The sequence below is a fragment of the Helianthus annuus genome, chromosome 14, assembly GCF_002127325.2.
Source record: "Helianthus annuus cultivar XRQ/B chromosome 14, HanXRQr2.0-SUNRISE, whole genome shotgun sequence".
NCBI classification, from domain to species: Eukaryota; Viridiplantae; Streptophyta; class Magnoliopsida; order Asterales; family Asteraceae; genus Helianthus; species Helianthus annuus.
In genome coordinates, this window is record NC_035446.2 from 99,277,439 (window position 1) to 99,295,714 (window position 18,276).

General features: G+C 40.1%; 2 protein-coding genes across 8 annotated transcripts; one reads left to right on the forward strand and one right to left on the reverse strand.

The window, feature by feature from the left end:
- Positions 1–10,019: 10,019 nt before the first annotated feature.
- On the reverse strand, positions 10,020–12,685 carry LOC110908752. 7 transcript variants are annotated; one of them, XR_004878235.1, is made up of 5 exons: positions 11,955–12,684; positions 11,329–11,427; positions 10,851–10,990; positions 10,425–10,530; positions 10,020–10,340 (listed from the first exon to the last, which is right to left on the reverse strand). XR_004878235.1 is itself a non-coding variant. In XM_022153726.2 (5 exons), the coding sequence occupies exons 2-5, from the start codon at positions 11,416–11,418 to the stop codon at positions 10,522–10,524; spliced, it is 330 nt and encodes a 109-aa protein (XP_022009418.1). In that variant the 5' UTR covers positions 11,419–11,427; positions 11,955–12,685; the 3' UTR covers positions 10,020–10,521. The 7 variants fall into 7 exon arrangements, 1 of the variants encoding a protein (XP_022009418.1); XM_022153726.2 differs by adding an exon at positions 10,645–10,735 and having other exon boundaries at positions 10,020–10,530; positions 11,955–12,685; XR_004878234.1 differs by having other exon boundaries at positions 10,020–10,530; positions 11,955–12,683.
- A 1,541-nt stretch (positions 12,686–14,226) lies between these two features.
- LOC110908753 lies at positions 14,227–18,066 on the forward strand. Its single transcript, XM_022153727.2, has 6 exons — positions 14,227–14,452; positions 14,541–14,591; positions 17,213–17,264; positions 17,328–17,386; positions 17,491–17,536; positions 17,733–18,066. The coding sequence occupies exons 1-6, from the start codon at positions 14,327–14,329 to the stop codon at positions 17,873–17,875; spliced, it is 477 nt and encodes a 158-aa protein (XP_022009419.1). The 5' UTR covers positions 14,227–14,326; the 3' UTR covers positions 17,876–18,066.
- The last annotated feature ends 210 nt before the right edge of the window (positions 18,067–18,276 follow it).

The following is an 18,276-nucleotide window of genomic DNA, read 5'->3' on the forward strand; positions in this document are numbered from 1 at the left end:
CCAAATACAAGCAACAAATGGAAGCCTACTACAACAAGAGAGTTAAGAACGAACACTTCAAGCCAGGAGATCTGGTACTTAGAAACAACGAAGCTAGCAAAAAAGAGAATCTAGGAAAACTTGGCCCAAAATGGGAAGGCCCGTATACCATCCTTGAAGCACATAAGGGTGGATCTTACAAGCTACCAGACTCAGAAGGTAAAAGGCTTCCAAGGCATTGGAATGGAAAGACCTTGAAAAGGTTCCATGTCTAAACAGTAAAGATTGGCTTGTATTGCACAAGTTGTATTTCGAGAATGACACTACGAAAACCTTTTGTAAGAACAAGTATCTATTGAATGAATGAAGTTGTTTTATCAAACTTGTCTTTCTATACTAAAATCAGGTTGAGAACCTAGCAAAAAACTCCATGGCAAGGGCCATGTAAGGGGATGAGCTCCCAGGCCATATCGCTCAATAGGTTCAAGGGTTGAATTAACCTATATAAGGGGTGAGTTCCTAAATCAATACAACTCCATGAGACTTATTATCAAAAGCAAAATTGTCTCATAGACGGGTTTGAACAGCCTACACTAAATGTTCCTTAAGCCTTAGAAGAATAATCAACGAACAGGCTTACGAAATCAAATGAAAACAAGAAAATAAATAGGATAGGTGCTATGTCTTCTTGTTAAAACCACCAAGGCTAAGTGACTGCAGCACTGAACCCTTTAAGGTATAAAAAACATAAAGGCAACACAAACTCGACAAAGGCAAAGTTACAAGAAAAAGATATAACTCGAAGAGTAGTAAAACAACTTGAACAAAGAGTTATAAAAACTTAAAATACAAACCAAGTCAAGTTACAAAACTAAGAAGCCTTCGAGGCTTCAAGCCACATATATGACAACTCGAAACCTTAAAGGCTTCAACCTACCTACAGATAGCCAAAAAGCTTAAAAGCTTAAAACCAACCAAGCTGCCTTAACAAAATAGGCACAAGTATAAAAACACAACACAAAGAAAATAGCTAAACATAATGTCATAACAAAGAAAGCCCCGAAAGACTTTCAACCCTTCAAACACAAGTTAAAACAAGTCCTAGTGACTTGCAAGCTTAGACATTGTTCAAACGGCCATACAGGCCTAAAAGCACAACCACATAACAGGAACCTTAAGGGTTCCTGCAAACCTAATATTGTTCAAAGTTAAGATTACAAACCACAAATTGTTTTAAAGCGCTAAGAAAGTTACGAATATCATGCATCAGTAGAAGGCTTAGATGCACCAGAACTGTTACCTTTGGCCTTCTTAGTCTTCTTAGCCTTCGAGCCTTCACCACCAACAGCCGAACCATCCAGGCTTGCATCCTTGGGAGCATCAAGTTTTCCAGAAAAGGTATCTTCACTATCCCCCGAATAGGAACATTTCCTTGAAAGGGAGTTGAGTACTTCAACACACACCTTTTCATTGAGACCATCAGGCTTTAATCCCTTCAAGACAGAAAGGGGCTTACCATAGCAAGAAGCAACCTGGCTTACATATGGGTATGTTAGCCTTTCCATCTGCTCTACGGAACCCTTGAAGACATCAGAAGCCTCGGGACGGTACAAAAGAGATTTTTCCAAAGGATGGCCAGATTCATGAAGCTTATAACCTGCAATAAGACCCTGATGTTTACCCAAATTGAGCAGCTTAGTGTAAACCTCACCTAGAGCAGAATTGAACTCTTTGGAGTGAAGAAGATAGGTCACAACTTGGTGAAAGCCTTGCTCAATAAGCCACTGATTGTCTCCAGTAGCTTGGGCAACCAAAGCCTTGCTCATCAAAGGCCTTTTGTTGAACAACTAAGGCCTCCCTGTCAGATTTCAGTCGGCTTCAAAACTCTTTCTCAGATCACTCATCTCAGTTTCATGTCTTCTTATCAGCTCACCCACCTTCTTAACCCAAGCAAGCTCTTTTTCAGAAAAGCTATCAATCTCCTTCTTCATGGTAGCTATCGAAGCTTTCATCCTTTCCTTCTTCTTGGAGGCTTCCTCATATTCCTGCATACCTTTGGCAAAACGAGTAACACCTTCAGCCAACAGGGCTGAAAGGTTGTAGGAACTCAACATCATCCTAGAAATAAGATGATCAGCCTCCATCTCAGATATGGCGCTTCGAACACCGGGAGGAGCAAAATGAGCTAAGGCCTCAGCACAAACAACCGGGTCTTTGAAAGTATCACCAACCTTAACCCCCCAGTTAGGAATATAAACCTCTTCACCCTCCGAACCTTCGAAGCTCTCAACACTCTTGACCGATGAACCTTGAATAACAGGAGTATTACCTTTCTTAATTAACTTTTTCTTCTTTCTTGAAACAATTAACTCTTTCTCCTTACCCTTGCTGACATCCATAGCTTGATCTGCTGATACTTCAATATCATCACTAACATCAATACGCTCCAAACCAGAGGGCTGATCAACACCCTTCAGATGGCGTTGTGAACGACGAGTGGAACCCTTGGAAGCAATGCCATCTCTCATGAGCACCGGTCTTTTGCATATCTTTTGGTCAAGTTCATCCGCTTGGAATGGCTAGGGTTTTGCATTTTGAAATTTTGTGTCGGGCTTCCATGTATGATCCGACTCTGTTGTCGTTTCGTCGTTTCTTCCGGCTTGCCAAGAATGGTGATTGGTTTACTTTCGAGACCACTCAAGTTGATACCTGTTTGATTTCGTCCATGGTTTCTACACTTGGGGTCTGGAAAGACCGGTTTTTCTGGGTGTCTGAGGAGATTGTTCCCTTCAAACTTGTTTGGAGACCGGTTTTTATACTTGTGCCTATTTTGTTAAGGCAGCTTGGTTGGTTTTAAGCTTTTAAGCTTTTTGGCTATCTGTAGGTAGGTTGAAGCCTTTAAGGTTTCGAGTTGTCATATATGTGGCTTGAAGCCTCGAAGGCTTCTTAGTTTTGTAACCTGACTTGGTTTGTATTTTAAGTTTTTATAACTCTTTGTTCAAGTTGTTTTACTACTCTTCGAGTTATATCTTTTTCTTGTAACTTTGCCTTTGTCGAGTTTGTGTTGCCTTTATGCTTTTTATACCTTAAAGGGTTCAGTGCTGCAGTCACTTAGCCTTGGTGTTTTTAACAAGAAGACATAGCACCTATCCTATTTATTTTCTTGTTTTCATTTGATTTCGTAAGCCTGTTCGTTGATTATTCTTCTAAGGCTTAAGGAACATTTAGTGTAGGTTGTTCAAACCCGTCTATGAGACAATTTTGCTTTTGATAATAAGTCTCATGGAGTTGTATTGATTTAGGAACTCACCCCTTATATAGGTTAATTCAACCCTTGAACCTATTGAGCGATATGGCCTGAGAGCTCATCCCCTTACATGGCCCTTGCCATGGAGTTTTTTGCTAGGTTCTCAACCTGATTTTAGGATAGAAAGACAAGTTTGATAAAGCAACTTCATTCATTCAATATATACTTGTTCTTACAAAAGGTTTTCATAGTGTCATTCTCGAAATACAACTTGTGCAATACAAACCAATCTTTCCTGTTTAGACATGGAACCTTTTCAAGGTCTTTCCATTCCAATGCCTTGGAAGCCTTTTACCAACTGAGTCTGCTAGCTTGTAAGATCCACCCTTATGTGCTTCAAGGATGGTATACGGGCCTTCCCATTTTGGGCCAAGTTTTCCTAGATTCTCTTTTTTGCTAGCTTCGTTGTTTCTAAGGACCAGATCTCCTGGCTTGAAGTGTTCGTTCTTAACTCTCTTGTTGTAGTAGGCTTCCATTTGTTGCTTGTATTTGGCTTCTTGAATTGCAGCTTAGTCTCATGCTTCCTCTAGGAGTTGTAAGTTCAACATAGTCTCTTTTTGGTTTGTTTCGGGATCTATGTTGACGGTTCATTGTGTTACAACTCCTATTTCAGCAGGAATTACAGCCTCAGACCCAAATACTAGGCTATAAGGTGTTCTTTTATGGCTTGTTTTTTCGGTTGTCCGGATTGCCCATAAAACACTTGGCAATTCTTCGAGCCATTTGCTTTCATACCTTCCCAATCTTGTTTTGATACCTTCCACTATGCTTTGATTCGTCCTTTCAACCTGACCGTTTGATTGCAGGTAAGCCACTGAGCTGAAGACCTGGTTGATCCTGTATTCTTTGCACCAAACGCTGAAAGGCTTCTCAGCAAATTGCTTTCCATTGTCAGTGACAAGTACTCCCAGCAATCCATAACGACAAATAATGTTCTCCCAAACAAAGTCGATGACCTGCTTGCTCGTGATCTTTGCAAGTGGTTTAACCTTCGGCCACTTGGTGAAATAATCTATGGCCACCAGTAAGAATTTTACTCCGCCTTTGCTTAGAGGAAATGGACCAACAATGTCCATCCCCCATTTATAGAATGGCCATGCTGAGGTTATTGGGACGAGGTCATGCTTGGGAATTTTTGGGATTGGTGCATGAATCTGGCAGGCGTAACATTTTTTCAACTGCTCACTGGTATCCCGATGTATCGAGGGCCAAAAATATCCAAGGTTCATGAGTTTTGCAACCACCGGCCTGGCACCAAAATGGGCTCCGCATATACCTTCATGAATTTCTTTGATCAAATACTGACTTTGCTCAGGACCAACACATCTTAGCAGAGGTGCAAGATAACCCTTTTTGTAAAGGGTTTCTCCTTGTAGCACATATTGCCTTGCTTTGATCTTGACCCTTTCGGCTTCTATTTGATCTCTTGGCAATTCACCATTTTTAAGGAATTTCTTGATTGGAGTCATCCAATTTGGTTCTTCCTCGGTGACTACGTCTTAAACTTCCAATTCATCGATTGACAGGGCCCTTAGCACTTCTACCAACACCTTCTTGGTAAGGTGGGCAAAGGTGAGAGATGCAAGCTTACTCAAGGCATCCGCCTTTTTGTTTTGAGACCTGGGAATTTGCTTGATGTTGCATTCTTGGAAGGTTTTCATCAGCTCTTTGGATTTCTCCCTGTATTTTTTCATGTTAGGCTCTTTTGCAACATAGCTATCGTTTACTTGGCTTGAGACCAGCAATGAATCTGTTAACACTTCAAGCTTTTGGACCTTCATTTCTTTGGCTAGTCTTAAGCCGGCGATCAGTGCCTCGTATTCAGCTTCATTTCTTTGGCTAGTCTTAAGCATACGTGAATTCCATCCCTTCTGGGTTGATCAAAATGAGCCCAGCCCCTGACCCTTCAACGCTTGAAGCCCCATCGGTGAAAAGCTTCCAGGCTTCAAGGTTTGAAGGTTCAGTGGCAGCGGTGTTCACTTCAGTGATTGTTGGCTTTTGGACTTCTACAATGAAATCGGCCAAGACTTGGGCTTTTATAGCTTTTCTTGGGACGTAGGTGATGTTATGTTCACCTATTTCCACTGCCCATTTGGCTAGTCGTCCCGAGTTTTCTGTTTTTTCAAGCACACTCCTAATGCTTGGAAATACCTCCGAAGCCTTCTAGCTGTTTGAACTAGGGCTAGGGCAAGTTTTTCAAGGGGAGGATATTTGGTTTCAGCCAATTTTAGAGTTTTGATGAAGAAATAAACGGGTACCTGAACCTTGTCTCGCTCAATGGTGAGGACCGCGCTTATGGCCTCTTCAGCAACTGAAAGGTATACCGAGATTAACTCTCCCCTTTCGGGGGCTGCAATATCTGGCAAGGAAGCCAGATGTCGTTTCATCTGGTTGATGGCTTCTTCAGCCTCCTCAGTCCATTTGAAGTCCTTCTTATCAGAGCAGCCCTTGAGCGTTTTGAAAAAGGGTAAAGACCTTTCAGCCAACTTGGAGGTAAAACGCTTCAAGGCTGCAAGCTTCCCATTTAAGCTTTCAACCTCTTTCTTGCTTCTTGGTGGTTTGGTTTCTAGAACAGCTTTCACCTTGCTCGGATTGGCTTTAATGCTTCGTTTCCCCACAATGTGCCCGAGGAATTTACCTTCCTCAAACCCAAATGAACATTTTTCAGGGTTGAGCTTCATGTTGACCTTTCGGAGGTTTTTGAAAGTTTCTTGAATGTCATCGAGCATCTGATACTCCGTCTTGCTTTTGATCACTAAGTCATCGGCATATGCCTCCATGTTTTTACCAATTTGACTTGAAAAGGCTTTGTCAACTAGTCGTTGGTAGGTTGCTCCAGCGTTTTTGAGGCCAAAAGGCATCTTCCGATAACAAAAGATCCCTTTATCAGTGTGGAACGCTGTCTTTTCCTCATCTTCTTCTTTCATGAGTATTTGATGGTACCCTTTGTAAGCATCAAGAAAACACTTGAAAGGGTAACCGGTGAGGGAGTCAACTTTGAGATCGATTTCTGGTAATGGGTAGCAATCTTTTGGACAAGCCTTGTTAAGATCCTTGAAGTCTATGCACATCCTCCAGGAGTTGTCTGGCTTTCAGACCATAACTGGGTTTGCAACCCATGATTGGTACTTGAGTTCTCGGAGAATGCCGGCTGACACAAGCTTTTCAACCTCTTGGCAAGCAGCCAGGCTTCTCTCAGGCGCTAGACTTCTTTTCTTTTGGACCACAGGCTTAATGTTTGGTGGTATCCTTAACTCATGTTCAGCAATGTTCCGAGGGATCCCTGTCATATCTTCTGGGCACCAAGCGAAGACATCGCTATAGTGTGTTAGCAACTTTTCAAGATACGAGAGGGTTTCTTGTGAAAGACTTGGGTTGACCCTTATTCTTTGTTCAGGGTACTTGGGATTTATGATTAGCCTTTGCTTATCTTCTTCACTTTTGGAACTTTCACCTTCAACCAGGTAGGCCTCCTGAGAAGGTTGAAGGGTTGCTATCCCCCTCTCGGTGGGAAATTTGACTGTGCCATGGCCAACAGACACGACCATATAGAATGCACACTGACCTGGCCTTCCAATGATCACATCATAGTTTGAAGGTATGTTGATAACCACAAAGGTGAGTGGTTGGATTCTTTCCTTCTGACCATCGCTGAAACGAACATCAAGTGTCAGTTGCCCTAAAGGCTTAAGGGGTATATCGGCAATACCTTTTATGGAGGTTCCAGAGGGTTGAAGCCTTGAACGTTCTTCATTGCTTAACTGGTCGAAGAACTTCTCAAACATGATTTCGGTGGCAACACCAGTGTCTATGTAAGCTTTACTTGTTTGCAATGTTCCTACAGTAGCTTCAACCATAAGAGGACTTGAGAGGGGGTCTTTCTCTGTTGGAGGAAAGCAAACACATTGAAGCTCCCAAGCCTCCAACCGTTGCCTCTTGTGCGGAACCCTCTCATCAAAATCCACCATATTGACTTCCTTTCCCTTTCCTTCAGCCATTTTTTCCTTTACCCCTTTCACCAAATGAGCAAGTTCTCCGGACTTAACGGCTTCCTCAATTCTTTTCTTGAGCTGGAAGCAATCATTGGTGTGGTGACCCTTTTCTTCATGAAATTCACAATATTGTGTGGAGTTCTCATTTTTTCTGCTTTTGGGGAGAGGCCTAGGAGGCCGAAAGTTCTGCTTGACTTCTTTCGTTGCAAGGATTTCTTGAGGAGTCTTTGTGAGGGGTGTGAAACTTATGCCTTTCTCCCTGGTGGAAGGGTTTCGACCTTCAGGCCTTCGATGGTCTGAACCCTTTTGACGTCTGTCATAGGAGTTGAAGTTCCCTCTTTTCCTAGCTGGGCTGTTGCTTCGCTAACTGGAACCTCTTTTCCTTTGCTCTTTAATATCTACTGCCGCCTCTCCCCGAATATGGGCTTCTGCTCTTTCGAGAGCTTCTTCCAAGGTCTTGGGTATGAATTTGTTGAAATCTCTTGTGAGATACTTTGAGGTGATAGCATTCATAAAACCAGCTACCCTCATTTTCTCGTCTGCCCCTACATATGTGAGACCTTCCTTCTTGTATCATTCGATAAACTCTCTAAGACTTTCATCATCACGTTGTTTTATCTGAAATATCACCGTTGCATCTTTGACATATCGCCTTTGTTGGGAGAAGTTGGCCAGAAAACCCTTGCTGGGGTCGTCGAAGCTTCAAACGCTTCGAGCAGGGAAATCATTGAACCAAATCCTGGTTGATCCAACAAGAGTTTGCATGAACATTAGACAGCATTCAGCGTTTGACCATTTCTCAATCCTTGCTGCACAGGTGAAGATCTGAAGATGGTCCTCAGGATCTTCGGTTCCATCATATGTCTTGATGTGGGACGGCATCTTGATCTTTGTTTGAAAATCATAATCAGCTATTTGCTGTGAAAAGCATGAAAGGTTACTTGGCTTGTAAGGTTTGGCCAAATCTTCTTCAGCCCTTGCACCCATGTTGTTGTTGTTTCCTTGGGTGGCCAGCACCTGATTGATGAAGTGCTGCCACGGGAAACTGGCCATCATCAGGGTCATCATCTGGGGCATAAAGTTGAAGCCTTGAAGGCTTCCGGGTGCAACAGAGCAGTTAACTCCCAAGGGGGTGCTCATAACGGCACTTCGTGCCAAGGGGAGTACCGACAAGGCTTGCTCCCATGAAGTTGTTGTTGAGGGCGGAATACTCGTCGCCGGGGACTGTAGGAGCTGGTCAAGGGTCAGCTCATGGCCCAATGGAGCACCACTTGCAGTTGGTTGGGATGAGAAGATGGGGTATACTGTGGGATTCGGCCTTGCGGACAGATACGGGTTAGGATTTGGAGGATTACTGGGACCAGCCTCATCCCTAGATATAAAAGGAGGGATGGGAGGTCCGGGAGATAGCGTTGGTTCTGGCTCATCATAGTCTAGACGAATCCTCACTCCCTTGTCCCTTTCCCTACTAACATATTGGTTGAGGAGAGACCTCAACTCAAGGAAATTGTTGGCAACCCCTTCAGGGGTAAGTTCAACATGTGCTGGGGTGTCAGAGACACCAACGTTGGGGGAAGGGACTCCGGATCTGGACGGAGTTGGGGTGTTGAAAGTGAGAAACTCGGGAGTGCTCCTCGGAGTTGAGAAAGAAGTTGTTATAGCCACATGAGTTTGGCTAGTACCCGGGGTAGAGGTGTTTAGAACCTGATTTACTTCTCCCGGGGATTCACTTTCTGACATGGTAGTTTCAAGAGAAAAGAGCTACACTACTAGGTCTTTTGGAGGAGAAATAGTGGCGTGGCCCCACGGTGGGCGCCAACTTGTTGATGCAACAAATAATAGACCAAGGGTAGTAGCTTAGCTGGTTAGGCAAAAGGGTTGAAGGGTTCAACTTTGCCTAACGCAGGTCGTGGGGTCCCCCCACGTGTGCAAGACGTGGAGAGAGGTTCACTAGTTTATTTTTGTTGTTTGCTAAAGATCCTCCTCTGAAGTATGTTCCGATTCAGATGAACTAGCAAAAGGAATGTATGTGTTGGACGTGAAAGGGAGTGACTTGCATGAAGCAAGAACTCAATGCGAATGACCAGAGATCTTAGTAATCAGGGTTGGTCAGGAATTTCTGCTTAGTAAATGAAGTGCTGAATTTATAGGAGAAGGCATCTCCCAAAGAGGAATGCATTTGACTAGTGACCATGCTTGCAGTGAGGGACTTACCCTTTCGGGGGCTGAAGCCTTGATGTTTATTTGGCATCTCCCAACTAGGTGTTTACCCTCTCGGGCGTTGCGGCGGAAATATTTGGTATTCCTATGAGCATGTTGATGTTTATTTTGGGTTTGCGTACGAACACACGAACTCGCATTCGGATGATAAATATACATAACACCATGTATTGTAATCTACTATACACTTATAGATGTCACTCTTTTGATAAAAATATGTTACATTGTTCTGTCATTCTTTCACTAATTTGATTATTACATCAAATATATACATGGCAATGATATTACTACTCACTTGTATATGTGTACCCAGAGATGAAATGGATTGCATACATAAATATTAATATCTTCAAACATGAATCCTATCAAGAGTAACATAAGAGGAATGTAGCAAACAACGCAAGAGACAACATAAGAGGAAAAAAGAAATCCATAGTAATAAGAGAATGTAAAAAAAAGAACCTGAAAATGGAGCAACACTGGTAGATGTAGCAAACAAATGCAAGACACAATATAAGAGGTAAAAACTTGAAACATCTTGAACCTATTTGAGGCGGTGTTGGACCTAGGTTCAAGATAGTATTAAAAATTAAAAGGTCAAGTTGGACGACCAATGCGTCAAAGTCAACCTGAGCCATAACAGCCGGTATGGAGCAGAACTGAATGGCTCCTTTGTGCCATAGAAAGAGTACCGTACAATCTAATGAAAATGAATCTTAAGAAAATGCGTAACTCGTCCTAATGAATTACTAATCAAGAAACAGTAGTTACAACCACCCAAGACTTTCCTCAGTTAGACTCTAACTGATCACTAAAGAGCTAATAAGAGGATGTTTTTGAACCTGTATTTAGAATCGAAACGATAAATAAATAGAAGGTAGATTAATAACCTCAGGATAACTATACAGAATCCCCACACCACATACCATCTTGAACCCATGCGAGGCTGTGTCGCTGAAATATTAATATCTTGATTTTTTTGCTACGCTATTGTCAAAGACACCATTGATGATGCACCATATTCTACCTATGCTGCATAGAATCCAACGGAAAAGATTAATACAAATTTTATTATCCCCACAAACAACTATGTTAGTTTGGTTTTATAATGATTTTTTAAAACAATCAATTTCTTTAGGGGCGAACCAAGTGCTTTAGTGGCCGCTGCCCTGCGCACAAACTGATGGCAGAAAGCCGCTGCAGCTGTGCCCAAAAACGCCCAAACCCAGGAAATCCACTGCAAAATATTTAATTCTCATATGAACTAAGTGGGTATGTGTTAGCTATTATAAGAATGATATATGATATATAATCATTTTCATGATGGTTGATAAAAATACACAAATGCGTACATGATCACCAAGGCCTTGTCGTCGTTGTAAATCACAGCAGCGCCAAAGCTTCTGGCTGGGTTGAATCTAGTGTCGGTGATCGGAATGGTTGCCAAGTGCACCATGAAGACTGATAATCCTATTGGTAGTGGTGCCAACACCTTCATTTACATAAATTATTAATCATACTATTAGTATTTCTTTATTTTCCATTATATAAAAGAAAAAATGATAGGTGTTGGTTAAAAATATTAATTAAATCGTGTAAAGATAACGTCAAATAGTCATTTTCTCAACTGCCACATATATTTATATAAAAGAACAGGTGGACCATTTTTTTGCGACAGGAATATCGGTTTGGTTCGGTACCGATAGGATATGTATATGTATAATTGGTTCGGGTCCGTTATGCCCGTTTTGTCCCATACGTGTCACACAAAATAATCTAAAACAATATGTAACTAATTAACTATGATGATGGTTTCGGATGGGTTGATACCTCTGGGAAAAAAAATAAGAAAAGCAAAGAAAAGGGTCTGTTGAAATAAAAATGCCCCTCCAAGAATCCAAGAGTCCAAAGTGGAAGCATGGCCTGATCCTGAACTTACAATAAATTAATGGATTTGTTCCTTCAGAAATGAATGGGGTTATCAATACATTGTACATTGTGACTATAACTAATTTTTGCTTGTTGTAATGCTGTTGGTGTTTTTCATCTGCAATCTAGATGTTTGCTAGTTTGCTGTACTAAATTTTAACAAAATTGACTTTGCCGTATCAAATGTCAGTTACCTAACAACTATAGGTGTGAATATGTCATCAACACTTATTTGATCATCCGAAGTTCTTTTTTTGTTTAGGCATAATTTAGCACAATATTTTTCAATTATCACAATAGAATTGAAAAAAAAAATGGATGCATGTTCTCTGTGGCATGACATCAAACAGTTGGTATGCATAAACAACCACACTAATGCTCAACAAAGAGCCTGTATCCATAAAGCCCCAAACTTTAAAACCCTTGAATTTTTTTAGACAGAACCAGCAAAGAACACACATTTTCAAAGAATAACATTTGTAAGAACAAAAGAAGGAAATAAGCTTGTAACTTGTTAAAACACTCACCCATAACTAACGCTGAAGATTAACGGTGGAACCTAGCCGACTTCGTCGGAGCACCGATTCATGTCACTGAGGTTGTGGTTGTTCAAGATCACCTTCAAGTCTCTCATTCTATCTGTAGATTGTCCGATGAGAGTCATGGGCACACTCGCCGGAACCCTAGAACCCGCAATCGTCACTGTCGCCTTCATCGAGACCGATAACATTATCTCCGGCAAACTATGACTGTGGAATGCGCATCCACCACTACCTTCTGCAATCGTTACCCACGTCAAAACCACCACAACATCACCGCCAACCTCGTCTACCACCGTCTTCTACCATCGATTCACGCGTCTTAACCACCACAACCCACCACCGGTCTGACCGAAGGCCAAGAGGGTGGCCGACGGGAGACGATGGCTGGTTCCTCTATCTCCGCCGCTCCTCTCTCTCTGTCTCTGCCGTGGTATAGGTGCGTTCTCTCTGTATCCATCTCTCTAATCTGGATTCATTTGAAGTGATTAAGATGTAAAATCCCTATAATACCCTTAATAACTGTTCATTCAGTTTTTTTATTATCATATAGTAATACTTAAAAACTTAGAAAGCCATAAACTGTAATACGCTAAAATATACAAGCGATAACGACTACTTGCGTCTCAATGGTTAACACCAGATTGGGCTCAAACCAGTTTCAAGGAACGAGATATCATATTCGTATATAAGCTGGTGGTAGTTTGTGGCAAATCGGTTTCGAATGTGATGTTGGGTCAGGTTACGAACTGGTTTGAATTCCCAACCGATTTTATTGTACACCTCTAGGCTCTAGCCTTCAAGCTTTGTATATATCATCAAGTTTAAAAACTGCTCATAAATTAATACCCTTTGGCTATAATATAAGTAACTTTTTCAGATTCCATTTTTTTATTTCTTTTAGTCATTTCACCTTCCAATGCATGAGTGGGCTTGCTTAGATTATGAGTAAAAATTATACCCATAATCGATATTTGGCTTTTAGATTTTTATAACCGAACGGTCAGATAAATGAAATGGTTTGATAATTCAGATGCGTAAGTCGGATCTATTAGATTATGTTTAAAAAATTAAACCTACAATCAATGTTTCTTTTTAGATTTCTTTAACAAAACAATTTATAATTATAATTGGAATGGTTCGAAAATCCAGTTACGTGAGCAATGGTTTGGCTAGTTCACTCAATTGGTGATTAACCACCAACTTTAAAAAGTAAATGGACTTAACCTAATTTTAATTAATTAATCCTGTTATATTTTGCATAAAAAATACTAATGGAGTAGTAAAGTGGTAAGCTACTTGATTCCTCTCATGGATACGGTCCTAGGTTCAATTTTTTTTCCTCCTCACGATAGTGATTCAGTGGTAAGAAGGTGAGAATCCGTTGTGGAGGTTTGTGATTAAATCTCGACACCACCCAATTTACTCTAGAACACGTGATTTACCTCCCTCATGTTGGTTATATAACCGGTTGGTAGGGAATAGGTTCAAAATTTGTTTCCATTGTTTCCTTACCATAACCTTAAAATACCACCTACCCAGTGCAAACTATAATTTATTTGAGTTCGGTTGTTAGGAGATCGTTGACAAAACTGCATTGAGTTTTCCAGTAATAGTTACGGCTCTCATGGTTAAGAATGGAAAAAATATATAGTAACGATGACTTTAATTTATAAAGTCTTAGAACTAGAGGTGCACAAAAAACCCAAACTCGAAAAAAAAACCCCAGACCCAGGTATTACAAAAACAGGGTATTGACAACTCAAACCCGACCTTACCCTATGGGTATGGACCAGGTACGGTGTCCCAGCTAAGAACCCGAAGGCGAATTCAGGTTTTTTAGACCTGCTTTATACACACGTTTTTTCAATACCCATAACCGGGTTTAGTAATACCCGTACCCGGGTTTTAGGAATACATGCACCGTGTTTTAGGAATACCTGATACCAAGTTTTAGGAATGTATGCACTTTGATTATTCTAGTTCCTACTTACAACGGGTTTTGGGAATATCCATCCGAGTTTTTTTAATATCCGCCCAGGTTTTTCATACCCGGACCCAGAAATAAGGTATTCTAATACCCGTGTATAAAAAACCTGAACTCTACTTGAACCCAGATACACAAGGTATGGATTTCCTTACCAATATCCGAACCCGACCAACAGGTATTGACAATATCCGGAAATTTGAAACCCAATCATACCCAAACCCAAGTATTAGAAAAACCCGGTTTTGTGTACCTCTACTTAGAACCAATTCGTATATGGGCCAGGGCCCAGTCCGCAGAAACTGTCCGAAACCCTAATTCCAAATACGATCCGCTCGGTGTGTGTGTGAGTGTGTGAAATTGCAGGTCTGTGATGGGGACTCGAGAGGTGTACGAAGAGAAGCTACGAACAGGAAACCTGTACCACGAGCCCACCATCAAACCCGGTCTCGGTACTCCTCGATGCCCTCGTTGTCTCTCTCTATTAGACTCCGATTCGGTACGTTATCCGATCACATATCTGTTATGTATTTAATTTCATGATCTAGGTTTATAACAATCCGTTGAATTTATTGTTGTTGATGCAGGATAAAGGAGAATGGACAATCACTCCAGTGTTACATGACGCCACTGCTGTGGTAATTTCGATTTCATTTTTTCCAAAACTTATCTGTATATCATGATCGTCTTAATATACGTATGATCACCAAGTGTAGATGTGTTTACTGATTGTCAACTATGAGCTAGTGAGTGCTTTTAGTTGTTTAAGAAGAGCTCAATTTAGATAGTTAGTTGATATCATATCATATACCAGATTCATCTCCAATTCTCAATTCCTAACCCGTAGTTGTCAATAGCGATTGTAGCGATCGCTATAGCGTGCTACGTAGCATATAGGTCCAGTGTCGCTATTTGGGTTGTAGCGATGGATAGTGAGAATGGCGACACTTTATTTATTTATTTTTTTAAATATAAATAGCAATTAAATATAGCTATAAAATAGTTAGATTTTAGGTTTTTGTTAAATATACATGTAAAGTAGCACATATACCAGGGTATTTTGATATAACATACATATAAAATTAATTTTTTTTTCTAGTGTATCGCTATTTATAAAATAGCCGTCCGCTATTTATCGCTATTCGCTATGTATCATATAGGTACCTTATCACTATTTGTCGCTATTCGCCATTAATGACTATGCCCTAACCTCTTTTGATGGATTCAGCGTAGGTTCCTAGACTATGCAGTTAAAGCGGTCCAAAATCGAATAGCGGTCAAGCCGTCAAGGTCCGCTATATGATATATGGGTTATAGCGGTGGTATAGCGGTGATATAGCGGTAATTTTTATACCATGCATAATTTATGTATTTTTATATATATATAAATATATCTTTGAAAAATATTAATAGTAATATCAAAATTCATAGTAATATCATTCCATTATCAAAAACCTGTTGCAAATCAAATACTAACAGTAACTTTGAAGTATTTAATTTAAGAATTAACACAATCAAACACCGTTACTGCTATAAACGCTATAGGCCACCGCTATAGCACCGCTAATAGCGGAACCGCTATAGGCCACCGCTATTTGGACCGCTACACACCCTGAGGTCCGCTAACCGCTATAGCACCGCTATTGACTGCTTAGTTCCTAGATCAAACAGAATTTGGTTTTGGAGGTTGAGATTTGCAGTGTGCAATGCCCTAAAAAATTTATGCTTAGAATAGGATTGTTGGAACTTGCCTAGACAATCGAAAAAGTTTTTAATTTATATTAATATGAATTAATTGTAAATGACAGATAATACAAGATTACATGAAAATGTGAACTAAGTAGGGGAGTTTGTGAGTTGTTTTGTTTCCAAAATCTTGAATCCTGATTTGATATGGAGACATGGAGGTATTCTGTAAAATAGTACAAGAAAGGTGTGATTGTATCCCGTAATTTTGATTATTCAACTGCATGATAATAAAGATTTATAAGTTGCAGTCTGCCCTACTTCATTTTCGTAATGCAATTTTGAAGTTACTATCACTATCGTTTAAAAAGGCTTTTTGAGGCTCGCCTCGGCTGAGGCTATGAAAAATAGCATAAAAGGCTTAGCCTCATGGGGGTCAATCGAAACCTAGGCCTCAGCCATCCAAGGCTTTCTGAGGCTGTAAGAGGAGGCAGTGAGGTTGAAGCTTCACCGGACCTTGTGAAAATTGAAAAATTTTTAGTTATCTGGATATTTTGTAGACCCATTTAGTGTTTATTGGGCTTAATTGGTGGACCAACCCAATTGTGGGCTTAAAAAAACATCGATTACGTCTGAAAACATTGAGGATGATGATGCGGAGGAAAACGGGTTCTATGATATTTAAATGTCATAACATTACTAAATTTGGTTGCTGAACTATTTTATGATGTTTGTTTTATGTTAAACCTTGCTTGTTGAACTATTTATGATGTTTGTTTTATTACTAAATTATTTTTTATAATATTCATGATGTTTATTTTATATGAATTTGTAATTTTTATGAGATATATATATATATATATATATATATATTTTTTTTAATTTTTTCTAATAATGTTTCGAGGCTTACGCCTCGTGAGGCTAAGGGAAGACGCCTCGAGGCCCGTTTCCGCCTTTTTAAACCTTGACTATCACAGTTATATTATTATAGCTCTGAGGAAGTTAATGTCTAGTCCTTTTTGTATTTGTTTTATTTTCGACTGATTAATGCTGGGAGAGTGCCACATGTTAGGAACAAATGAGTAACACATGGACACGAATAAAGGGAAAGCCAGTAAACGACACGAGAATTTTTACGTGGTTTGGTCGCCGTGTGCAACCTACGTCCATGGGGGCACCTAGGGTTTTCGTATTATTGAGTGATAAAGATTACAAGTACAAGAGATATATTTACAGGCCAGAATTAGGGTTAATCCCTTTGCTAATTCTTGCCAAACAAGAAACTAACAAAGTGGGCTCGATTGGCCGATTGGGTTAGGGCCGGGCGAACCCTTTCCCTTTCTTCTCCTAATTCACAGCCGTAGTTGTCAATAGCGAGCGTAGCGATCGCTATAGCGCGCTATGTACTGTATAGGTCTAGGCTCGCTATTAGGTTTGTAGTAATAGATAACGATAACAGCGACAATTTTTTTTAATATAAATAGTAATTAAATATATAAATATACATGTAAAATAGCATATATATACCAAGGTATTTTGTGCAACTAATTTATTTTATTTATCTTTTCAATAGGCTGGATGTGGTTTAGGTGGAATGCTTAGTGCCTTTTATGGCCTGAATACAGGTATACTTTTACATTTAATTAAGTCTATACAGACAGATTATAACATGAGTTTGTTTATTCCAGGAATGCCATATCTTCAGAAACACATCAAAGGACCAAAATGGCTTCCATTTGTTATAGGGGTACTTCCACAACTACTATCTACAATAACTGTTTATTTTTTCTATAAATGCGTCTTACGGGTCAACTTTATCTTATCACTTTTATAAATCTCTTGTTTTGGCAGATCCCTCCATTGCTAATGTTTTCCGCTGCCAGTGCTGCAGTGGGAGGTATAGTCAGTTATTGAGTAATATGTTTGTGATTTTAGTTTTCAGTAAATATTTTTCAAGCAATATGATGGGCAGCCGCAGTATGCATGTTTTATCAACCCCGACTGTCCGTTTTCACCAAAAGTTATAAAACATATATAAAGTTCATAGCATTTTCAGTGTAAGATGGATGTATGATGAATATTTAAAATTACAGGATATGGGCTTCCAAACTTTACTCAACTCAGCGTGACATCATATTATGCTGCATCAAGTGCCTCGCATTATGGTATTTCATTGGTTACAAGATACATCGAAGAGACATATATGACTCGTTCTAAACAACAAAGGCTTCCATGATTATTATCTGCAGAGGCACGTGATATTCGTCGGCTTTGATTCTTCTAGTGTAGATATCTAGGTTGGTTTTGTTTATCATCCCTTACATATAGTTCTTCTGGTGCATGAAATTATGTATGACACTCTTTTGTTCTTACTATATAATTTTGTTTTCTATAATATTTTTTCTAGGTAATCATGGTTGGTTATGATGTTTATGTCTCCTAACCTAACTGTCTTAACACTGTTGGATAGTTCTCGTTAACTTTCTAGTTTTTTGTACTCTACTTGAGATTGAAACAACTCTTTGCCAATAAGAGTTGAAAAGGGCTAGTTGATTGCTCATGGGTTGTAGCCTAGTGGTATCAAGGTTTAAGACAAAGGTGTCACTCCTCTAGAGGTTTAAAAGCTCAAGCCTCATG